Source organism: Aythya ferina (assembly GCF_964211825.1).
Source record: "Aythya ferina genome assembly, chromosome: 3".
NCBI classification, from domain to species: Eukaryota; Metazoa; Chordata; class Aves; order Anseriformes; family Anatidae; genus Aythya; species Aythya ferina.
The window spans coordinates 31,493,509-31,517,721 of NC_140298.1; the positions used below are offsets into that span (position 1 = coordinate 31,493,509).

A 24,213-nucleotide genomic window follows, 5' to 3' on the forward strand; every position below is an offset into this window, starting at 1 on the left:
ACTGCTGGTACCAGGTAATGTACTTAATTTATCAAGATATATCTTGGTAAAGAGAAGTAAACAACAGTTCATTTAGATTCTCAGATAATTACAGTTTTTACAGCTAAAGAAAATGAGTGATACTTGCATGTGGTAGCCAATCATTTATTTACTCAAGGTTTATTTTAAGCTATGTTTTACGTGGAAATTGAATGCTACTTAAAACAGTACAAAACCAGAATTTATTATCATACCTAAAGTAAAATATATGTATAATAATAATAAAATATTAAAGAAACAGTCTTTTGTATCTGTATTGTACTATATATTTTAAAAAAAAATAATCATATGCTTTATTTAGCAATTCTGAAGGCAACATTAAAGAATAGTAGTAATTTACATGTATATCAGTCTCTAAGTTTTGTATACCCTTACTAGATTGACTTTGATTCTAAAGGAAGAAATTACCTGATTTATTATTTGTAGCCTTTTGTTTCTAATTGAACTTAGCTGTCTTGGGCACAACATGGATGCCACTGGAGAAATTTATAATTAGCATTTTTGATTTTATTTTTTAGAAAACTTGTAGATAGCAGTCAAGCCAACTTGACTGTCCTTTCATTGTAGTGAAATGAAGCAGATCTTATGGCAACTGTTTCTACAAAAAAAATATTTCTTCAGAACCCATTTAGATATAAATTTATTATTTTGTTATCTTTCTAGATTGCTTTAACCAGTAAGCAATTGCTTGTTAAGGTACTTTATCCTGTTTTGTAACATCTGTTGTGTCCACAACCTGTCACTGTATTAGATCTACCAGCCACTGGTATGTATTCTGTGTTTCTTGTTATACCAGTGTCTAGGGAATCCTAGTAGCTGCTAGACATAAACCAGCATGGTCCTTTTCTTCTTATTTTATGGTGGCCACCTGAGCCATACCTGGGCGTTCTATAGTTGTAAGTTTTCTTTTGAGCTATTATTTGCATTATATTTGAGGGTATGAGACATGGCTGGTTGGATAGTGTTATTCTTCTGAAAGCAACTGTAGAGGTGGCCTCTGAGTCCCCGATCATCTGTGCATCTGTCCCATTCTGTAGGAGATGTTGTGGTTAGTTCTTCTCAACTGTTTGTCTGGACCAGATTTTTCAGCCTTGCTCCTGTTTGTAACATGATTCTTTCATATTTGCCTGTATTCTTTTTTTTTGGTCTTCCTACTGTTGGAAGACCTTAATTTTATGAAATATCATTTGTTTGAGTGTTCAGTACAGGATTCACCAACCTTCTTTATAGAGCAGTCATGATTTTTCAGGAGATGTAATTTTTCTCTCTTCCCCAAGTACCAGTCACCTCTCTTAAGCATTTTTTTGCTGATACAGAGGTCTCCCTTGTATTTGTTTTAGAATTTTTAGATCCTTCTCCTCCACCCATCAAGAAATGGTATCCAAGAGAAAGTGGTTGTGGATCCCAGTTTTTGTTACAGGAAAGTTCTGCTGGAACTGGTAAGACAAAATCCAAGCACCTGTATCTTCCTGAGATTTCTGTTCAGGATTTGACTTCTGAATAACCTTTGTAGCTGGACCTGAGGTCTAACAAAAGCATGTTAAGGTGCTGCAGAAGCTTTGCCATGCCTTCAGTTCTTTCATCAGTGTGTTGGAACTTCGTTTTCCTAGCTATCATGGCCATCTTGCTCAGGTTGTTCCTACTGTACTTTAAATTTATCAGACCGTTTTTCCATCTGAAGTACTAATAGAAGTACTATGGTGTTGTAATATGTGGTGTTGACTTGGAGATTATTCCTTACTGAAGAGGTAGTTTTTGTCAAAGGAAAGGCTTCCATTGATGCTAGTGGAAGCCATCCTACATCAAGCTCAGGCTTGCAATTGGATTTTAACAGAGTTGATGAAAAGTCTTAACGTAGCACTACAGTTTTGTGAAGCTTCATAATATCCAGAATTAGGAGTTTAGGCAATTTAATGTACTTTATTTTTTAAAGAGAAATCCTCAAAAGTTAGGAGACAGAAAATACTTTTTCCAGGAAAACCATTTTTCTTCAATCAAATGTTAAGTGAAAAAGTGTTATTCAGTGCCATTTGCTAAGTGCACTATACAGAATATCCACAAACAATGAGCAAATAAAAGCAGGGCACGCGTGACCTATATAGGCCCATTGTCAAGGTCCATCTTCTCCATTTTGGCCTCTCAGAAGATGTAGTGAATTGCTGGATTCAACGATGGAGCAATCCCCTTCTTCCTCACTTATCACAGCTGTCTCAGCAGTTCCTAGATGTTCTCAGAGTGATGGTAGTTACTGTACCTCTGGCATCCAGTTTCACAATATGGGCTGTTTTGGCAAGGAACCATGTTTTCCTAAAGTCCACAAATGAGACAAAGATGATAAAATAAAATAAAATAAAATAAAATAAAATAAAATAAAATAAAATAAAATAAAATAAAATAAAATAAAATAAAATAAAATAAAATAAAATAAAATAAAATAAAATTTAAAGCCTCATCAGTAAAACTTGAACAGAAGCTCTTGAGACAATGAAATTATGTTTATGGAGGCTGAGTGTTTATGAGTATGGCTGACTTCTGAGTGTCAAAAACTGTAAAACTTGAGAATATTGTCAGAAGAAATATGCAAATCTGCAGGAGAAGCTGTAAATTGTAAATATAAGGATCACTGCATGCATCTTTTATAAGATCAGCATTTTGCACCTGTATTTTATAGGTTATAAATATACATCCACACTCTTTCTATCAACTCCAAGAAAGTACTGAATTGCAAGAAAATGGTGCCTAAAGGAAGGTGCCTGTTACTCCTAAAGTGGGTGGGAGTGGAGAGGGACAGCTTTTGCACAGGGGAAGGAATTGTTGATAATAGATATACAAGCATCTTGCTTTTTTCTATATAACAGTTTTTATGAAAAAGTATAGCTAATAATTTTTCTGACCATTTCCTGTTAATGTTACATTTATTCCTTCACATTTCAATTTAAAAAGAAATTTTAATCCAGGTAGATAAAATTAAGAGTTACTTTAATTTGCTTTTATGCTTGGAAGCAGAATGAGATTTTGATGTCTATAAAATCTGTTGTTTTGTTCTTTTGTGGCAAAGCAAGCTGGTCATTGAACTCAGACAGCTTACAATAAGCAAGGTGGTGGACATTTTTCTGTTACAAATCTTAGTTTTCACTGGTCAGTCTAAGGATTAGTGTATACCTTGAACACTCTAAATGTTGCTCCCTCCTCTGCTCACTTCCCACACCATTTTTCTCTGTTGGCTCCACTTACTCAGCTGATTAATTTGTTTGGTAATTGAATATGTGATTTAGTTCAGAATAGTTGCTGACACGAACAGGCAAATTTGTATTTGTAACACAAAGATCAATAATGTATTTGACAGTTGTTCTCAAACTCACAACTGTATGCCCAGGGAGACCCATATACATAAAAAAGCAATAAAATTATCACTTGTATGTTTGCAGTTTAGAAGGGATATAGATATGAGAATTTCCCAGCAGTTTTCTGACAATACTCAGAGCCGGAAATAATGTTAACGTTACTGAGATTGTGTCAAAAAAGTTTGAAGTTCTGTTTTCTCTAGAAAACAGCAGGGAACTGTGACAATTTTCAGCAGCCCCAAAATACTGTTTCTTTTTTCCCTTCTTAAATTGTTTAATTTTTGAGAAGCAAAACTGAAGATTTCTGAACCATTTTAAAATAACTACTCTTTCTTGAAATTTTAATTGTGGAATTTCGAGAAACTTATTACTAGAACAATGTTACGTTTCTTGCATGCGTGGCTCCTGCTACATGAATAAGATCTGATTAATTGAATGGAGAAGTTTGGTTTCAGAAATGCTGGGATTCTGGAGCAATATTCTGGACTAGATTTTAAATGAAGTTCCTAATGGAATACATTTGGAAGATAAACTACCACGTTTACCAAGGTTACTTTTGCCCCTTCTGAACAGTTAGCTTTCTGGCCCATCTTACATGAAAACTTACAGTGAAGTTAGTGGAGAGAATGGCAGTAGGCATGATCACTGCATGGAACAGTTGCCAAATAGAGTCTTAGTTGATGTATCCTTCCTAAACTTGTACAGAGCTGCATTCAGGGATATGAAAAAGTTACTGTAAAGGACATGGAGAAGCTAAATGTGGAATAATTTATTTATTTTTTTATTTCAAAGAAGAAAGGGGGGACCTCAAATTATCATCAGATAAATTCAAAAATAATATGTGTTTTGGTTTCTGTTTTTTGTTTGTTTGCCTGTTTTGAGGGTGTGGAGGTTGTTTGCTTATCTTGAGTCAGCAAGATATTACTTGGTTTTAGGGAGACATATTCTTTCCTGGGTATCTTGAATAGACCACTGTCTATGGGAGAAGGAAATAAATTACTAACTTACTTACCAAGATCCTGATATTTGAGAGCATAGACCATGTCTGTAAAGATCACAACTGTCATTCTAGTGTATTCTGGGATGTGTTCTGCTGGAACTGTTTCAGCCCCTCACGGATCTTCTCAGAAGGAACCCAGAGCTATGTTTCATGCTATGTTGATGAAGCAGTTTATTGATGTCCTGGAAAAATGGTTGTAGTGGTACTTGCCACTCCTTTTTCCAAACCTTTTTTCTTTACTTAGTACAAGCCAGTGAGCTCAAATATTTTGAGGCAGGAATTTGTGCTAGATGACTCTTCAGCCTGCCTTGTTACAGGTGTTCATTTGTATTTCAGCTTGACAAAGAATTGAGAGATATTTGAGTGATTTTTGTTCCTTTTTGACGTAAATATGAGAATGATTTTTCAAAGTTATTCTGCTAAGCAGCATAGAGCAAAGAGGAGAAATCATCTCAGGACAGCAACATACCAAGGAATATTATTTATTTATTTATTTATTTAACTCTATTTAAATGAGAAAAAGAAGTGGCCAGGAGGGTTTGGAATTATATAATTATATTTCCTAATATGTTACAGAAAGAGCACTGTACCATAACAAAACATTATTAATTTGGTAAAGCAATAAATGCTTGGAGTTGATACAAATGTCCTTTCTGTGAATTGATCCAGTTCCAGACCCTCATAATTTGTATCTTTTTTAAGTGGAAGATGGAAACAATTTTTAGGTATACTCAATCGTTGGGTTTGAAATGTTATGATATTATGAAAGGTGAGGCTGATAAACCTAAGAAAACGGTGACTGAAACAGTAATCTTGTGGTTAAAAAAAAAAAAATCTAAGATAAAAATATAATCTGTTATGGTAAAATACGAGAAAAATGCAGGGTTGGACTGGCTTATGTTGTTTTATTCATGTACTGATGAATTCTAAAAGGTCTATACATATATCAGTGTACTTGGCCAGTGGTTGTGTGTCTGTTTGTTTCACGATACGACGTTTTTGTGACCGTTCTCTTTTCCCTTCTCATTTGTCTGGAAAACAGACAATTTAATGTTAGTCAAATGATGAAATAAAGTCATCTGGTCAAATGAACTGTTTGCATTCTAGTAAACCCTGGAAAGATTATAATCTACTTGATGTGAATGATGATTTTACAACTCTTCCCCTCCTTAGCACATTTCCTAGTTCCTAACAGTAATAATACAGAAAATATGCGTGAAATCTGTTCCTTTTTTTTTTTTTTTTTTTTGCAGTATATTTAATTAAAAGCTAGATAATCAGCTTTTGTAATATCTAAATGTTTCCTATAAATAAATATACTTCTATATATATCTATACACTATACTAATGGAAAAATGCACTATTTTATTGGGTATATGTTTGTAATAACACTCGTATCTATGCATATATCTAGAATTTTGGAAGAGAATTCTTACTTGGGAGCATACTAGGTATGATTTCTAGGTAAGTAGCCCCCCTGGAGACTTAGAATAGGAAGCACTTCCATATGAGACATTTAGTTGATATACAAGCAATGAAATATTTTTGAGCATTTGGAAATGGTCAAATAATACTTCTTATATTCACCTTCCACAGTTCATCTGTCATCTCCTTCTGCGGGTTAATTATTGATCTCCAAAATAAAATACTAAAAGCTATCCAAGAAGAAGGAATATTTTAATTACTTAGTCATATATTCAAAACTGAAAATGCAAAATGTATAAAGCAGTGACCCTGAACTTGTGGGCTAAAACTCTCCAATTGTATGTCTGAAGATTTAAAAAAAAAAAAAAAATCTATCTGAACACATTGGATGGAGGTGTCCAAATGGCTTTGTCTGCAGTGATGCATTTGTCTAGGACTAGAGTTAACATTTTCTAAAGCTAGCATTTGGTTGATTCCTTAAGCTGTAACTTCTCCAGCTTAAAACTCAACATACTGCTTACTTAAATGGCATTGTGGCTTCAGGTGCAGATAATATGGACAGAATCCTTTGTTGATTTCATGAGATTGTCATGTTAATATTTCATTTTGCTATAACATCATTTCTTATACCATATGCTTGATGGTAGGGAGGATCTTTCTTGCATTTAATCTTTTTCCTTGCCACCATTTCACCAACCTTTGATAATGCTGAATGTTCTCTTCTGAATATTCCCTCTCTTAGAGTATCTTTCAGTTGTTAGTATTATTGACAGATCCGTGGGAGTTTTCTCTCTTACATTTAGCTAACACAAGTGCTACTAAAAGTAATGTAACTTGTATTAGATTCCTGCGAGGACCAAAAACAGAGGACTGTGATAAGACCTGCAAAGGAATGTGACGTATGTTTCAGGAATGCATTTCTCCAGTCTCAGTGCTTCAGACTTGATTTTGTTTTGATCCTTAAAATAAATATCCCTCTCCCCACCTAACCCCCACTCCAACCTTCCCATACACTGGTACTAAGTTTTTTTTTCTAGAGTGCCTGTTCTTATTTTCATAGCCATTATGCCTTGGGCCTGGAGAACCATTTTGATTTAACCATCAAAACAGCTTTTCTGAGGCTACTAAGCCCTTCTCTCTTTTCATCTATTCAATAACAGAAGTAAATGAACCAAGATTAATTAGATTTTAAATAAAAATTGTCATTTAGAAGTGCTCTGTTTGATTATTTTTTTCTTCATCCTTTTAATTTTTACATTTTTGGTGATATAAATGAAAAAAATGAAAAATTATGTCAGAAATGAAAACAAAAAACAAGTGATAAAATTATTTCTGCTTTGAAGAATTTAAAAACTGCAGGAAATTCAAATGGAACATTTGGTCATTTGTATTATTGAAGCTGTTATGTTTCTCAGTCTGTAAAGCATTGGTTAATGGACACAGCTGGATTTTGAGAGTAGTTTTGCATCTGGTCCTTTATATACTGAAGCTCTTCTTGCTGTTTTTGAAATTTCTAGGATTTATTTATTTTTGTTTTTTTAACCTGAAGAACTGGACACAGTTTCTTTTTGCCTGACAGTTTCAGTCCGTTTTTTCAAAAATTCTGTCAAACTTTGGTAAAGTTGACTTCTTAGCTAGGCATCTTGCTTTCTTCCTGGCTCTCCTGCCACCTTTTCAGGTTGTGCTCTGTGGCATCTCTTGGATGACTTTTTGATTCTCTTTCTTTTTCTTTCTGGGCCCTTATAAAGATGCTTTGTATTCTCTTACAGGACTGTCCTCCTTACTTGCTAAAAGGACATGTTCCTCTGTCCTGACTTTACTTCTTTTAGGGTATTTGCTGGTATTCTGATGTATGAGTTTGCTTTACAGTCTTTGCTAATAAGGTATGTGAGGGGGAGATACTGAGTGATTCTTAGTACCTCAAATACTGACCTCTCTTTAATCTTGCAGTTTGTCTATGTACCTGTGCTATTTCATGTTACAGTAGTGTAGATGTAGCCTTTGTAAAGAAACTAGGCAACATGTAAATTTGCCTTCTCTCCTGGAAGCTTTTCTTATAGTAACTTAAGCTGTGCATGCTTTCCCTAGACAAGTTATGGTTACAGAAAGAGCAGCTCAGAGGCAACATTGTGAACTGCTGAATCTTACAGAAATTATTTAGGGAGGGGGCATGGTTACTATCAACAGACTTACAACAAATCCAGCCTACTAACCTTTCTCCAAACATAATGCTCAGTAGCAAGGCTAAGATACACCCTGCACATGGATAGCTGCCTGTGATGATGCACAAAGCTGGAATACAACTTCTCTTCCGTCCCTCTTCTCCAAAAAGCACTTCAGAAATAATCTAGTACTATAAAGCTGATTTTGCTCTCTTATTAAGAACTGGATCACTTATTCAGAATTTCCAGATGCTGTTGTTCTGGCAGTGCTACAGCTGTGCTCAGCTACCAGAATTCCTTGGGTTTCTTACTGAAAGACTTCTGTCTCCAAAACAATGTTTTCCGTGCTAATAGCCTGGAAGATGGTCAAAGATTTTCCTAGCAGAACTGGCTGAAAAGAATGCAAACTATTTAAGTCCATCTGCTTTGACATTCTCCCATGCAGGGACTTTTTTTTTTTTTTTTAATCCAAATGGGAAGTCAATTTATTAAAACTTTGGAGGGTGGGGTTTCATTTTGCTTACACTTTTTGTTTTGTTTTGCTGTTTCTGAATTAGTATGCTAAGTTTTGATTATTCTGATTGGAAGGGATTTGTTTCTGCAAAAAAGAAACATTGGCTCCCAACAATCTTCTAAACTTCTTTTTCAGCACATGTTTTAGAAGATTGTCAATCATAAGTTAGTTTTATGGGTTTACTTTTGGCTGATAATTTTTAAAAGCAGTTGACTGAGAACAAAAATGATATAAGTTAATAATCTAACCATTTCTATTATCCTGGAACAAAAGTCATTCATGATAGTTTGTGAGGCAAGCAATAGAGAGGACACAGTCATGTCTGGAAAAGGTTATTGTGAAGGTGATATGACTGAGCGGTACTTTCAGCTCACAAGATGTATGCCATTTTCTCTGTGGGAAAAAAAAAAAAAAAAAAAAAAAAGCGTGGACTTATATGAAGTTTGATCTGTGTATTTTCCCAGTGGTTATTTGTGTATTCAACATAGGGTGGTTGAAGTGCAACCTATTTTTTTTATCAAGGTTTATAAAATTACTTTGATTTTGTCTGTACATGTTTTGTTATATGTATTTTAAAACACTTTTTTCTTCATCAGGAATATGTAGGCACTTATTTCAGGGTTTTATTGTTGGAAGTGAAAAGCAGCTTCCAAAGCAATGACTGTTGGATGGGTCAAGATACCAATTTCTTGAGCCTGACAGTGCTAATTGGCTGATTTCTGAGTTTTTTGCTTCTTTTGCTTTGTTTGTTGTTTGTTGTTGTTGTTGTTGTTTGTTTGTTTTGTTTTGTTGGTGCAGAGGGGTGTTTTTGTTGTTGTTGTTGTTGTTTTGTTTTGTTTTTCCTCAATAACTATATTCTTCTTACTGGGGCAGAAAAAGGTTAGATAGTATGGATTTCTGTAAGATTACTTGCATGTCTTAGCGTACTCTTGGCTTTTTCCTTTCTTTTGGCCAAAGGGTGCCATAGAGGAAGGGCACCAAGAGGAAGGGTGCCAGCCTTCCTCTGCTGGTACTCTTGAAAATATTTTCCACTAATATCTGCTGGGTTTTGTAGGATAAGGAAAAGGGAAAACAAAGGAGGGATAAATGTTTTCTTGTAATTTTATTTGAAGAAACATTTCTGACAGGTGTGCATCCCACATCTTTTTCTTCATTTGTGCTTTGTACCATCCCAACCCTAAACCTTCATTGTCATGCTGGAGGAGAGGAGGGACTGAGTTATCTTAAAGGGAAGCCACTGTCACAAATCCTTTGGTTTTTTTTTGATCCCATACAGCAGAAGCAATGTTGCTTCTTTTTTTTTTTTTTTTTTTTTCCCTCTACATCTCCGAAGACAAAGACAAAGACATACAGAAAATAAAAGTTTCCCACTTTTTTTTTTAAATTTACAAATAAGTTCTGGGGAAAAATGTCAAAAGTAAAGGTATGATAGGTATAAGAGATATAGGTATATAGGTATAAAAGCTATAGGTATATAAAGGTATAAAGCTATTTTTGCCTTTCTAAAACATAGTGCTCTAATAAAATATTTAAAAAATACTTTTATGATAGTATGTTAAAGGTCCTCTGAGATTACTTGTACTCCATGCAAATTTCCTTTTAAGTAATACTTTTCAATGTAGAATTTTACATTTTTCCAATGCTGATGAGACTTAAAGGGAGAGCCTTCGTTGAGAGAACCTTTGTCATTCATTGAGCCGTGGTCTAAGATTCAATGGCTGTTGGGCAATTTGCAAGACAGTCAAAGTAGAGGAGAATCAATCTTCTTACTTTTTTTAAAAAAAAGAATAAGACAGCCCAATAATTACTGATGGTGTTTCTTATGGATGGTTTAATTTGGGGGTTGTCTTGGAACGTGTAAATATATTTGCAGTAGTTATTAACAGCTAGAGTTCTTATTTTCATTTCTTTAACTTGTAATTAAAAGATCTGCTCAGTTTTTTTGTTTCCTTTTGAAGTTTGTATGTATTTGTAGGAAGCTAAATTAACCTACTTTTTTTTTAAAATAAAAATCCTGTCAACTTCAATTGAAAATTTAAGTGCTATACCATGATATTCTTGGCTATGATATTTGAATATTTCTTTTTGTTCACTGTGTTCATTTTTATGGAAACATTGCTGTTTTATTCCATTAGTATGCCCAATGTTTGGGGCAAGGACTGTGTTAAATGTAAACTCATTGAAAATTTAAAGTGTTTGACTTCTAAACAATTATGGTAATCATAAAGCAAAGAATCTGGAAATAAATGCAACTGCTGTTTATCTACATTTTGTCTTCTAATTCTTTAGGCTATTTTCTTAAATAACTAAATTTTACTTGCACGGAGAAGACACCTGCAGTTATTTTCATTTGGCTTAAATGTAATGATTCTGCAGGATGTCTTTAATTATTCCGTATGTAAAACTGGGCATAATACAGTTTCCTAATGTGAGGATGCTATTTCTTCTGAATAGGTGTAGTTACTGCTATTAGTATTTCATCAGGTTTGATTATTCATGGAATAAATGAAGGAGGAGAAGCCTGCTTTTACAAATCTGAAGAATATCATTATTTTCAAACAATCTTGAAACAATATTTTCCTGAATTTTTACCTGTGCTACTGGAGTATTGAAGTAGTATAATACAACCTTTTTTTGCTTGACCCAGCAGAGTTCCAATGATTAAAATAATTATTTAAAAAATAAAAATAAAAAATTAGGTTGATAAATGATCTTGGTCATTAGATTGAAAAGAGATGATTCTAAAATATAAATATTGGAACTTATGCTATAGCTTTCCGTTTTCCATTTGCTTATTCTTTTCCTTTATGTGTGGCTTCATTTACTTATGGGTTTTTCCTTACTTTTCTTTGGTTTCAGATGCGAGTGTCTCTCTGGTTTATGTGGTTTCCCCATGTGCGAGGCAGGCTCCGTTCCCCAAATAGTCTCACGTGGAGATGGAACACCTGGCAAGTGCTGTGATGTCTTTGAATGTGTCAATGGTACGTGAAGTTTTCTCTTGTACCTGGAGAGGAGGATTTTATGTCTGTGGGAGATGCTGGGTATTTGGTTATTTTTATTATGTTGTCAAGATATAAGAGAGAGATAATTTCCTTGAAGTTCATTCAGTAAGAAGGAATTTGAAGTTTTATTGAAGATATTTAAGTGGGAAAATGTATCATTTGTAAGTCGTCATGTTCCTTTAATTTCTAAAGCATTTTTCCCTATAACCTCAGGGAATTTGAAATTTAGTGAAAGTCTCCCTTTCTGCTTGTTTTCCAAGTGCTCTTTTGCCAGTAGCAAACACTGGAGTTCTTTTAGAAGTGACATTTTTATTTATTTATTTATTTATTTGCTAAACACTGGAAGTGCTTTTTGCAGAACTGTAAACGTGTGCATACTATTTAGACAGTTGGGCTTGCCTAAAAGAAAAAAAAAAAGGCACTTGCAAAATAATTTTTAGATGTAAAACTTTTTGAAATTGTAAATAAGTGTAGGAATAGACAGATTCTTTTTTTTTGCTTACAGATGTAAATTTTTAGAAAAATATATTTTTTTTAGTTAATTTGTCATGCTAATGACTGTATCTCAGGATGGCTCCGTGGTGTATGTGATGAGTTGGGTAAAGACTTAGGTATTTTGCTATTGATCAGTGGAAGGAGAAAAACCATTCTGAAATGTTGCATGCTCAGATAATTTCTGAGCATAAGAAATTACATGCTGGTTCAGTATTTACTAATTAATATTTATTAAGTAATATTTAATATTGTTGAGTAATGCATGTATCATATGCTTGAAACTTTTATTTTTGCATTCTTCGCTGCATATGCACAAAAACATTCGTATTAGTTCTCCAGGAGAAAGTAATATTTGCATGTAGTTTTATTATAAACACTTAAGTACTAGTTTTAAAATAATACTTAGCACATACAATACCTACCTTGTTCGTGTAGTTGTAAGCAACATTATATATATAAAAATAAATGTTTTCCATACGAATAAAATAATTTACATCAGAAAGAATCACAAATTCTTTAGCTCCCAGACTAATTTTTAATCAGCTTGGGTTAGGACTGTAGATACTATAGAAATAAATGCAATTTACCTAATTTGCTTGTTTATATATTGTCTGTCATACTAAAATAATACTAATTTTCCTTTGTTCCATTTTCTTGGCATTCTATTAAAAACATTTTAATTTCTGAGGTTTTTAGCACTTGATTTACTGTGTGGCACACTGCAAGGTAGCACTTGGTATTCTGAGCAATGCTAAGCCAGTTTCTGATGTCTTTACCGGCATTAAACAGTCTCTGAGGTACCAACTGCCTTGCTAGCATTGCTGTTTCTCTTCAGGTAGCAAGTTATTTGGGGTACAGCTGTCACAGTTCTTGCAGGATACCTCGTTATCAGGTGTTAGATGGAGCTGTTTCGGTTGCCCGCTTTTCTTTGTCCTTGATCATTACCATACCCTATTTCTGAGGAGAAATTGATTAAACTCATTTATACTGTCCTGGCACACTTGCCCTGTGTATCACTGCCTTTCTCCTTCCTGTAGCTCACTCCAAGGACTCATAGGCTTGATTAGCCTATGAGGACAGTGTAAATTGAAAGGAGAAAAAAAAAAAAAAAAAAAAAAAGCTGATGCCAAAGAGGAGAAGGAAGCAGAAAGGTGAAACAGAAGGAAACCAGAGTTTGTAGAAAAGGATAATCTTTTGTCTTGTTTATGTCCTTAAATCATCAGTGTTAAAATATTATGGGAAAGTATGAAAACTATTAAAAAAAAAAAATCCTCTTTTTTTGTATGTTTGTTTGTGTTTTTTTTGTTTTTTTTGTTTTTTTTTCTGAGAAACCTGGTCAGTTAAATATGTTTGTTTGTTTTTAAGGGGTATTTTTCTTTATGGTTCCTAGTGTTACAATCAGATCTTTAAAAATAACGCTGTATGATGTGACCTGAGAGTGCTTTAAGTATATTTAGATCTGAGAATCTTCAATGTGCAGTTATCAATGATGCTTTTTTATGGAAAGAGGATAGTTGTAGGCCTGAAGGTTTAAATATATATATATATATATATTAAACCTTCATTTTTTTTTCACCTTTATATATATATATATATGTTCATATATATATATATTGTTGACATATATATATGTCAACAAGATGAGAATAACTCTAAAACTCCTACTTAGGAGAGTTCTCTGTGCCACATTTGAGCTGTGTGGCAGATGCTTGGTGAAAAAGACAAAATGGTCATAAAACTTAATTTGCACTGCTTTATAGTTTGGGGATTTGCAAGTGCATTTTAGAGTGGTCAGGTTCATTTTTATATGTTATAAATATATAATATAATATTAAATAATACATAATAATAACATTATTAATGTATTTCTATATAAAGATAAATATATTTTTATATGTATATCCCTACCCTTACTTTTCTTAGTTTAAAAAGAAAAGGAGGCAGGAATTTTGTTCATGAGACTGACATTTAAATGTTAAAATCTGATTCATGGCTTTCAGAAGGGTCTTGAAATGCAAACAAGTGCAGAAGAGGTGTACTGTTAATACAACATGGAGAAAATGCTTTACAATGATAGGCTTAAATCAATTTCTTCACTTTGATGGCTTTTTTTTTTTTTTTTTTTTTTTTTTTTAAACAATGTAATGAGAGCCAAATCAGTAAGATCTAGGACAGACTGTTCTCAGCGGTGAGGGTGGCTAGCTGTTGGCACAAACTCAGGGAGATACTGAATTCCTTATCTTCATCCTTTCCAATTAAGTTTTGCTGCCTTTTTAAAGAGCGCATTTTAATCAAATCCAAGTTAATGGATTTATAGATTTATAGGTATACATTAAATAATCAGTGTTACCAACTAATTCAATTAATTCTTGGGTTTGAAGACCTCTGTAAACAGGCAAGAGGGTTTAATAAAATAGGACATGTGCAGTGACATTCATATAGTTTTCCTGCTGTTATAGTATCTATTTAATGATAGAATTAGGGAGGTGGGGGGAATAAAAAATATATATATATAATAAAAAAAAATAATCCAGTTTGTGTATTGTAGGGTAACTACATTGTGTTTTTAAGTAAGCCTAATGATGTGCTGCGTTGAAGCAGGCCAGCCTTCTGTACCACTTACTACAAGTGTGTGTGAATGGGGTGGTATGGCAGAGAGAGGTTGGGAAGGCAGCCTGGAAAGGGTAGAGAAGAGCCTGCTGTTGCAGAGCAGCTGGCTGGTATTGAGGGGGTAGATCTTGTGTAAGGGCAGCAAAACACATATAGCATAGAGACCCCATTAGCAGTAGGTTGACTTTGTTGTTAGCATTTGGTGGATAGATCAGTCTTTGTTTCACAAACATTTTTTTCCTGAATTTAATATAAAACTTCTTTGGAAGCTCCGTGAAAGATTTGTAGGTTCTGCGTGGTTCTCCTTGTAACCAGTCTGTCTCAAACTAACGGTAGGTCAGTTTGTCTTAGAAAAGCATGTTGTTTGGTGGTGACAGAAACCTCAGCAGCAGTCATTCTTTGTAGATCTTGGAGCTGTTATTTACTGATGACACAGAGCTGTGTGTGTGTCATGGGCAACACAATGGAGGGAAGGGATGCCACCCAGAGGGACCTGGACAGTCTTGAGAGGTTGGGCCTGTGCAAACCTCATGAGGTTCAGCAAGGCCCTGCACCTGCACTGAGGCAATCCCAAACACAAATACAGACAAAACCAGAGGTTATTCAGCCTGGAAAAAGAGAAGGCTCTGGGGAGACCTTAGGCCATCCAGTACCTAAACGGGGCCTACAGGAAAGTTGGGGAGAGACTCTTTGTCAGGGAGTGTTGTTAATAGGACATCTTTACTTTAACTTAAAACTAAAAGAAGGTAGGTTTAGATTGGATATTAGGAAGAAATCCTTCACTATGAGGGTGGTGAGGCACTGGCACAGGTTGCCCAGAGAAGCTGTGGATGCCTCATCCCTGGAAGTGTTCAAGGTCAAGTTGGATGGGGCTTTGGGCAACCTGGAAGTGTTGGCCTATGACCCTATTCCTCATTATAAGAACAGCAGTCAATCAATACGCTCATCATTGTTTTCTTGCTTCCAGTTTATATTGTGTATGTCCTTGTGCTCCCCATCCTGTGTAATCTTCTGTTTCTTGTAGTTTGTCACAAAATTGTGTATATATTATTTATCACCAAAATAATGCTTACTCCTGCTTGGAAACAGTTCTAATGTTTCAATTTATTGGAACTGGAGTTTGTTATTGAGATAAGTTTTACCTACTGGCTGTTCAGCATTTAGAAAATGCTTAGAAAACTTTCTCATTGGTGATAAGCAAAAAATACACTACAGAAAGAGGATGCTTCTTAGTAATTCTGTGTTAGATTCTAAGCATTATGAATATATGCAGAAAACAGAATATTTTACATTAAGCTGATATACTAGCTGGAGACATAATTTTATGCTTTTTAAAACACTGCTGTGGGTTACAGTAATGCACCATTACAATTAATGCATGGGTATTGGAATCTGCTTTCCTTCTAGAGGATCCTGGATAGGATATTTTACAAATATGGGGGAAAACTGAGGAAGAGATTCCCAAGATGCAGCCTTTCCTCAAAGCCTGCATTATATTGAAATGAATTCAAGGTTTCTCCTGATCCACTCAACATTTATTACTCATTTATTTTTGTCTGCTAATCGTGGTGTGCTGCTTTTTCTCATGGGAGAGGTTGTAAGGAAAAAAAAATGATTCGGCATTCAATTACAAGCATCAACAAATGAGTCTAAAGAGATTGAAAGCTGCATGTGCAGCGAGAGTGGAAATGTTTGGAAACAAGAGAGCATCCAAACTGCCTGTTCTCTAATTAGCTATTGACGCATGGGCCTCTTGAATGTAGGTTGTGCTAAAGCACATAGTGACTGAGCTGTGCCTTAGAAATTTGAGAGCATATTGCTAGAGCATCCTGCAGCTGCTTGCTTCTGTCAGTCAGGGCTTCCACTTTTGTGTAAGTTTCCTTGAATGCAGCAGCTAGTTTAAAAGGGTCTCGGTTGATCTTATGAAAGACAACAAATTGCATGTGTGAGAGTGGTCCTGGTAGTCACTGCATCCAACTGGTCCAAGGTGACTGCTTTCTGCCACAGCCATGTAGGAGCAATGATTTCAGCATCTGACCTTGCCAGGAGTGGCTGTGGAGCCACTGCTGCTCCATTGCCTCAGGATGTGAGCTCCGGACTTCCATTGCCCTGTACATTGAGAGTGGGAGTACCTTGTGCATGCCCAACAGTAACAGGCATTGATATGGGGAAAAAAGGATGACAACTTCCACTGGGACTTGAAACTGTGACCATTTCTACATGTATACTGCTGTTTCAGGCTATACCCTTGATCATATGGTGTTATGGAAGTGAGCTCCTAAATCATCATGCTCGCTCACCTGATGTGACACACAACCTCTGTTCCATAGCCACTTCTTTATTTTTTTTTCACATTTGAGAAAATACCAGTGACATAAGCCATTTTTCTTTTCTCTTAACCTCTTGGCTTTCTTGAGTCTGTATGGTACTGATACTGTGTTGCAGGAGAAATTAAATCCCTCTCTAATTGCACTTCTTGTCACCTGTTGATGCAATTACTCCTCACAGCAGTTGTTATTCTGTTATTAAGCTCACAGTGTGGAAAAGGTTAAAGGTGATGCCGTCATTTCTAAAGGGAAATATGAATCACCTATTTCTAAAGGGAGCATCTATGAATACTAAAAGGAATCTTACATGGGGAATACTGTGTCAGCAAGGAAAATCTCCACTATAGAGGAAGGACTCGAGTCCAAGTGGAACACCCCACAGGCATCAGTTGTCAGGATCCCATTCATTATTCATTGCACTAATCTTTACAAAACTTACGTGACAAAGAAAAATATTATTTGCCTTTTACTCTTAAGAAATAAGGATTCGACCAGGGCAAGAGTCTGTCCTAGAGCAAAGAACTAAATATAATCCTGAGCCTAATTAAACATTGCTGCATATTTCTTTCTAGGCATCTAAAAACATAGGAGCTGGTTTTTTGTTTTTTGTTTTTGTTTTTTTATTTTAAATAGAGACCTACTTTAAAATAAAAACCATGGAGATTGTCCAGCTAGTTACTGGGATATGTTCAGGATATTTTTGACATCAAATCGAGAAGGACTGTTCTAGACTCGATACCAGTGGGACTAGAGGGGATTACGTGAGAATGCAAAGATAGAACATAACTGTGAAATGGTGCAGTTTGTTTGTTTGTTTGTTTGTTTTTGTAGAGCAGGAGAGATAATCAAGTTGCTCTCTTGAAGTTCAGGTTTTTATTTGGTTAAGCTGTCAAAGAGTTGGAAGGTTTGTATGTAAAGCAAAGAATGAAAAAATGGTATTAATGAGAATTGTGCTTTTCTTCAAAAACAGTAGTTGAATACAAACCTTGCTAAAATGGGAGTACAGGTAGCACAGAATTGATAATCTGTAAGAAAAATCAAGACACAAAACATCGCTTTCAAGGAGCAAAAGAAAACAAATGGAGAAGTAAATAATAAATGGAAGATTAATATAAAAAGAAGATAACATCATTCCAAAAAGAAATGAAGAATTAGTGTTTGTGGGGCGGGTTATTGTTTTTTCACGTTTGCTTGTTTTGACTCAGAACATTTTAGCAGTGTTTGCAAATCAAGGTTAATCACCAGCCACGGTCATGTGAGAATTTGGTCTAGTATACTGAAAAAGCAGGCTAGTCTACCAAGCTATGTCAAATGTTTTAGATCCTCTGAACCTGGATTATACTCGCTGTAGCCAAATTGGGAAAAGTGTCTGAAACAATATGTGCCGTTACCAGTTACATTTAAAATTGAAGGAAAAAAGAAGGTGAAGAAAACTGGAGGCCAGTCAAATACCAAGTCTAACTTACTTCATTTATTAATGAAAACCAAGATACTACTTATATTCTGTGGAACTGATGGTATGTCATGTACAAAGAATATTAAATGCTAGATGGTGCAGTTTGGTATGGTTTTAAAACTACAGTAAAGTAACTTCTAGTATTTATTTTGGTGAAGTCATTTTTTTTGTTTGTTTGTTTTTGCCAAAGGGAATTCTATTGGTAAGCTAATGTCTCCAGTTATGTTCTGACTCTCAGTACACACTTAAACCTCAACAAAGTCACCAACACTTTAGAGGACAAGGTTAGAATTAATTTTTTAATTTTTTTTTTTTTTAAGACAGGAGGAGATGGTTAGACCTGTGCTAGAATCCTACTGCTGAGCATCATCATTTAGCAATAATGCCAAATCAGGGCCTTGTGCTAACATATTTAGGTCTTTTTTCCTGAAATATTAAGCTTTTCTCATACACTGGAGGCATATCACACAGATGGACTTGTGATGAATGATGAGCTATGCCAGTACTTTTAATGGTGCTGAGATTTTTGCAGATGTTTGTGTCCTATTAACATGCCTAGGGCTAAACTGATCACAGCATGTATTTTCTCTGTGATAGATTGACGGAGACTACTGGGATTTAAATGTATTCCTCCCTTACAAAGAACATGGCTTGCTTCCAGGAATTTCTTGGCATTTTATCTAGAAAATCTCGCACCGTAGCAGGGTGTTTAGAGCACAGACACAGTGTTTGGTGGCCCCAGCTCCTCCTTTGGCCATCCAGGTGGTTTTCTGTGCTAGGGCTGTAACTTAATGCTGAGTGTTAAAAAGTTCCTTTTCTAGAAGGTTGTATGGGCAAAAGGGGGATAGCATAGAGGAAAGTCACAGAAACAATGAGACATTTAATGGCATGAACTTATCAAGAAAAATAAAATCTGACAGGAATGAGTGTATTTAGTCTGCAGGAGAAGATGGTGGCAGGGACACCCAGAATTGGTCCTCTTAGCAACAAATTTGCAGGTTAGAGGAAGGTAATAAACTGTATTACATATACCCACATATACCCTACAGATGGGAAAAGTAATAAAACCTAGGACGCTCCCTTTTGTTTCCTGTTTCTGTCTAACCTGAATTACCCATGATGTAATTTGAGTTTAGTTACAGTATTTGAACTGTAGAATTGTTTAGTTGGTTGCAGTTCCTCCATTACTGATGTTTTTAAAGAAAATATTAAGCTGGGCATGTTTTAGGTAGAGCTGCTTCTGTTGGGATATCTTTCCATGCTATTTTCCATGATTTCACCTCCACCCTATGTGGTGACTTGGAAATAAGCCTTCTGTCTCTCAGGGTTATACCTTAAGGTCTTGTCTACTGTGTTTTAAATAATGATAAAAAGACAGCGGTATCAACCTGCATAACTGTCTTTCCTCTGAAGTTGTCTAAAGATTAATGGGTTGGGATAGGCTGGTGAGGTAGACAGAGAAAACAAATCTTGCTGAATATAGCCACTGTGTGTAACTTGTGGAATCTGAACACAGAAGTGGTTTCTAATGTGATGCTATGGACTTTCTCTACTAGATACCTCACTATGTAAATCTGTTTTTCTGTGATTACTATACATCAGTTTCCTATGGTTTTTAATATCTTTTACAGACCACAGGTGCCACAAAATAGTGTTTCTTTCCTTCAAACTGTGCAATTGTATATATATAACCACATAAAATCATGTATAAATAATTGCACTGACTTATAATAATAGTTACAGATTTGTTTTAGTCCTAATCACTGTTCCTATATGCAGGACCAAAGGACTTCCAGAGTGGTCCTGCAGTTGTGTTTAATGGGAAGTTTAACAAAGTAATACAGTCCGAAGAGTAAGAAGCCAAATATTTTTTCCACCTAACTTGTTTAAATATATTTGCAGGCAAACAAAAGCGTACAATGTGTTGTCCTTTAACATTGTTATGGGCAAATTCAAATGAACTGTATCCTTTTCTTTTCTAAGCTCCTTATCAGCACAGCTTTTGAAAAACTGAAAGCTTCTCTGTATTTTGTTTATACTGACAGGAATAAAGTTTGTCAGTTTCCTTCCCTTTCATTTAATGGAAAGTTCACAGCACTTGCACCAGTTCCCTTCAGGAGTCTGGTACAAATCCTTCTGTGTACTAAAGAAATCTCCAAAGTGCTGGAATCACAAACCTTCTCATCCTTCAAACAACAGAAGATTGTTTTGAATCTCTCTTCCGCTTCGGACAGGCTGGAATTTCTGCCCCTACAGAAGAAAATGCCTGAACTTGCCTAGAGACAGCTGATGCCTGAGAATCTCATGCACTCACTGTGTGCAGAGCTACTGTCTAGCAAAGAGTGGGTTGCAAAATTCGCACATGATTCTGAGCTGCCCTCTGATTGTAGTCAAAATTACCAGTACCAGAAAGCTACACAAGTCTCAATAACAGAAGTTTTATTTTGGATTAGTTCAGCCTATGGAACGTTATTAAATTTAAAAGTAAAAGGTAAAATGCCATAGAACACTGATCTGATCAAACAACTTCTTTCTGTCTGCAGTTCAGTTTGGAGATAAAAGTCTTCAGAAATGAGCACTGTTTGTGTCTGTGTAGCGTGAGGCTGCATGGCTCAGTGCAAGTCTGATTTCAGGGCTCTTGCTCCTGAACAAAACAGCTGTGGCTAACTGAGGCAATCTCTAGAGCTAAATTTGTGCCAGAATTCTTCCTGATTTAACTCTGGGACAGGAATTTCAATGCCAAATCAAGTATGCTCTCTTAGTCATGTTTAACTTTACATCAGAGCAGAGATCTGGTATCATCTGTCCTATCACAACCAGCAAAAAGGCAGCATGAACTCTTCATCATGCTGGGTCACATCCGCTCTGCTCTAGCTCCTGTCACAGGTTGACCCATGCTTGTTCAGGGTCAGTCTTCTGCCATGGGTTATGTGATAGCTGGCAAACACTGAGGTTGTGTTCACGAATCCATGGCCTGGCTGGCTGTCTCATGCCTACTCTGTCATTGTATTAGCTGGCATCAGAAGAGGGACTTGGCTTTTCAGGCAGCTTTAACTGCTTGGTCTTGGTGTTGTGCAATATGATTGCAATCACTTTGTCACGTGGGGAAACTTTGGTACTTGAAGAATTCTACCTGCAGCATTTTCTTTATTAATAGAATAATGAATTCGTGGTTGCTAGCCTTTCAGGAAAAGATGCATTTGTTTAATGATGGCTTTATATTCTTTCTCTCCTTCGTGGCTGCCATATGTAGGTCAGTAAAGCAATAAAAGTAGTGCCGTTTAGAGCAAAAACAAGCAAGAGAGAACTGAGAGTATCATTCAGTATATCTTGCTAAAAGAAATGTGTTGGTACAAATTACACAGCAAGATGCTAGCTCTTTTATTAAGCTTTTACTTTATGAATATTTAAAGCTAGAGTTCTTACTGTGCTTGTTTTGGCTTGACTGAGTCCTTAGACCGTGCAGATCTAACAACGGTAATCCTTGTCTCATAGCTGGATGCATATGGGTAGCTCAGTCATTTAATAAGTGTGCGTATATACTAGCATAAGTATCATTTGTAAAAATACACACGTAGTGACATTCTATGGCATTTTTTGTCATAGGAGTAAATATATTGTATCTTTTCAGGATTTACGATTACTTGTTTGGTCTTGTTTGGTCATTTTAAAAATTAATGTTAATTAATGGAAAATGATAATTCTACTTTCCTAACTATGCAGGAATTCAGATCTACTCTTTGGAGGAGGGGAGAAGTAAAAATCTGGAAAGCTGCAATCAAAAGAGTTAAGTCAGGAGTAAATGGATTAAATGCCTTTTGAGTTCTTGGCACTTTTTCCTTTTTTGAGAAGGTTTTTAGACTAGCAGCTTGAGCTACATAAACTTGAAATATTTCTCAAGTGTTTGTTTATGTGAATAGCTTTCTAATGAGGTCATAGCTGTTTTCCTGGACACAGTGGTATTTCCTCTTTTTACTCTTTTTTTTTTTTTTTTTTTTTTTTTTAACACTGCTTTCTACATTATGCCTTAAAGGCAGAACAGGCATATAAAATCAAACATTGCTCAGGGTACTTTTAAATTTCAACCCTAACATTTTACAATCATTAAACGACTTGAGACTTGAGCTCAACATAGGTGTGTGAGGAAAAAATGCTAGAGTAACTGAACCGCTTTAGAATTATAAAGAAAATCTATAGTAATGTCAAGAGCAACTTAGCTGAAGAGTCTGCAGCCCTCAGAATTAAGAGGATTCAAAGGGATTCTGCAAATTTAGAATTTGGAATATTTTTTCATATCCCATGTGAGATTTGAGTACTAATAAAAAAAAAAAAAAAAACAAAAAAACAAACACCTGAACTCAAAGTGGGCATAATTTTGAGCCCTATGTGGCTAGATATTACACATGTAAGGTTTCTGTGTATTCTATGGGAATCAACAATTGCCTAATAATATGCAATTGCCTAATTGCCTGCTTTTTTTTTTTTTTTTTTTTGAAATGTGGAATGGCTTTAAGTATGCTCTGGTTTGGATATTCGTATGTAAAACTATAAATTAACATATTGAAGAGGGATTTTTCAGTACGGTTTTGACATTTGTTGTTCAGGCTTTTAGTGATGGTTTGTTCTCTACAGAAATTTGGCACTTCTCAGGAAATAATAAAAATCATAGGTATCTACTTTCACCTTCCTGTGTGACTTATTTTCATCACTTCCATCTTTCCTCTTCATCATTCTTTATATACTATACATCTTTCTTCCTTTCTTTCCCTTGCTATGTTTAGTTCAGATGTAATGAAATTTAATGTTTTTATCAACAGTTTGATTGTTTGTTTGTTTGTTTGTTTGTTTTTAATTTTTATTTTGTTGCTGAAAAAAGTAACTGCCTGTTCTAGGAACTTTTGGCTTTTGAAGCTGATAGATTTATAGCTTCTGTACAAATACATCTGTTTAATAGGTACTAATTTACTTCAGGTACTGTTTTTCAAGTGTCTTGGGCTAGTTTCAGAGTAGGCCAAAAAATTAGTAGTTATTCCATAGTAGGAAAGAGCGAGGAGGCTTCAATGAATAATATAATGATGAAACTGTAACACAATGATTTCTTAATGACTAACGTGGAATAGTTGTTCTACAGTGTCTTGAGTCACCACAATTCAGTGACTTAGTGATAGGCTGTGGAGCTGTACAACATTGTGTGTGCATCCATAGCTGGTTGAACCGAACATGCTCTGATGGCAATGGGTGATGAAGGTGTAGGAATGTTTGTATGTGTGCAGATAGCTGCAAAGTCCAAGAGCACTAAGGAGGCTTTGTGAGGTGTCCATGATCAGTTTCAAAATCTGGAACATAATCATAAAAGAAAAATAATAATAATAACTATGTATTGGACAGTTCTAATTCAATTAATCCATGTGTGTACCAAAGTCCTGTAGACAGGGTAGTTACACTTAAGAAACATCAGAAACTTGCTTTTTAAAATATGAAAAAAGCTGTGCTGAAATAACTTTTGGCTCATCCAGAATGAAAAAAAATTAGCACCGATGTAGAAAACAAGTGCCTTAACTTTCCCTCATTATTTTAATTTTAAAAATTCAGAATTTTAACTGTAAACAACTAATAACTTTGAAAATAATTTTGAAAAGCATTTTCACAGAATCACAGAACTGTAGGGGTTGGAAGGGACCTCAAAAGATCATCGGGTCCAACCCCCCTGCCAAAGCAGGTTCCTCAGATCAGGCTGCCCAGGTAGGCGTACAGACAGGCCTTGAATATCTCCAGAGAAGAAGACTCCTCAACCTCCCTAGGCAGCCTGTTCCAATGCTCCATTAATGCTCCGTCATTT

The 24,213-nt window shown here is 35.3% G+C and overlaps 1 protein-coding gene across 2 annotated transcripts in view; it reads left to right on the forward strand.

Moving 5' to 3' along the window:
- Positions 1 to 24,213, forward strand: part of CRIM1 (cysteine rich transmembrane BMP regulator 1) — a 182,003-nt gene that overhangs the window by 99,721 nt on the left and 58,069 nt on the right. For both annotated transcript variants that reach the window (XM_084513536.1, XM_084513537.1), the window contains one exon: positions 11,344 to 11,465. In XM_084513536.1, coding sequence (XP_084369662.1) covers positions 11,344 to 11,465 — 122 coding nt within the window. The remainder of the gene's footprint in view (positions 1 to 11,343; positions 11,466 to 24,213) is intronic.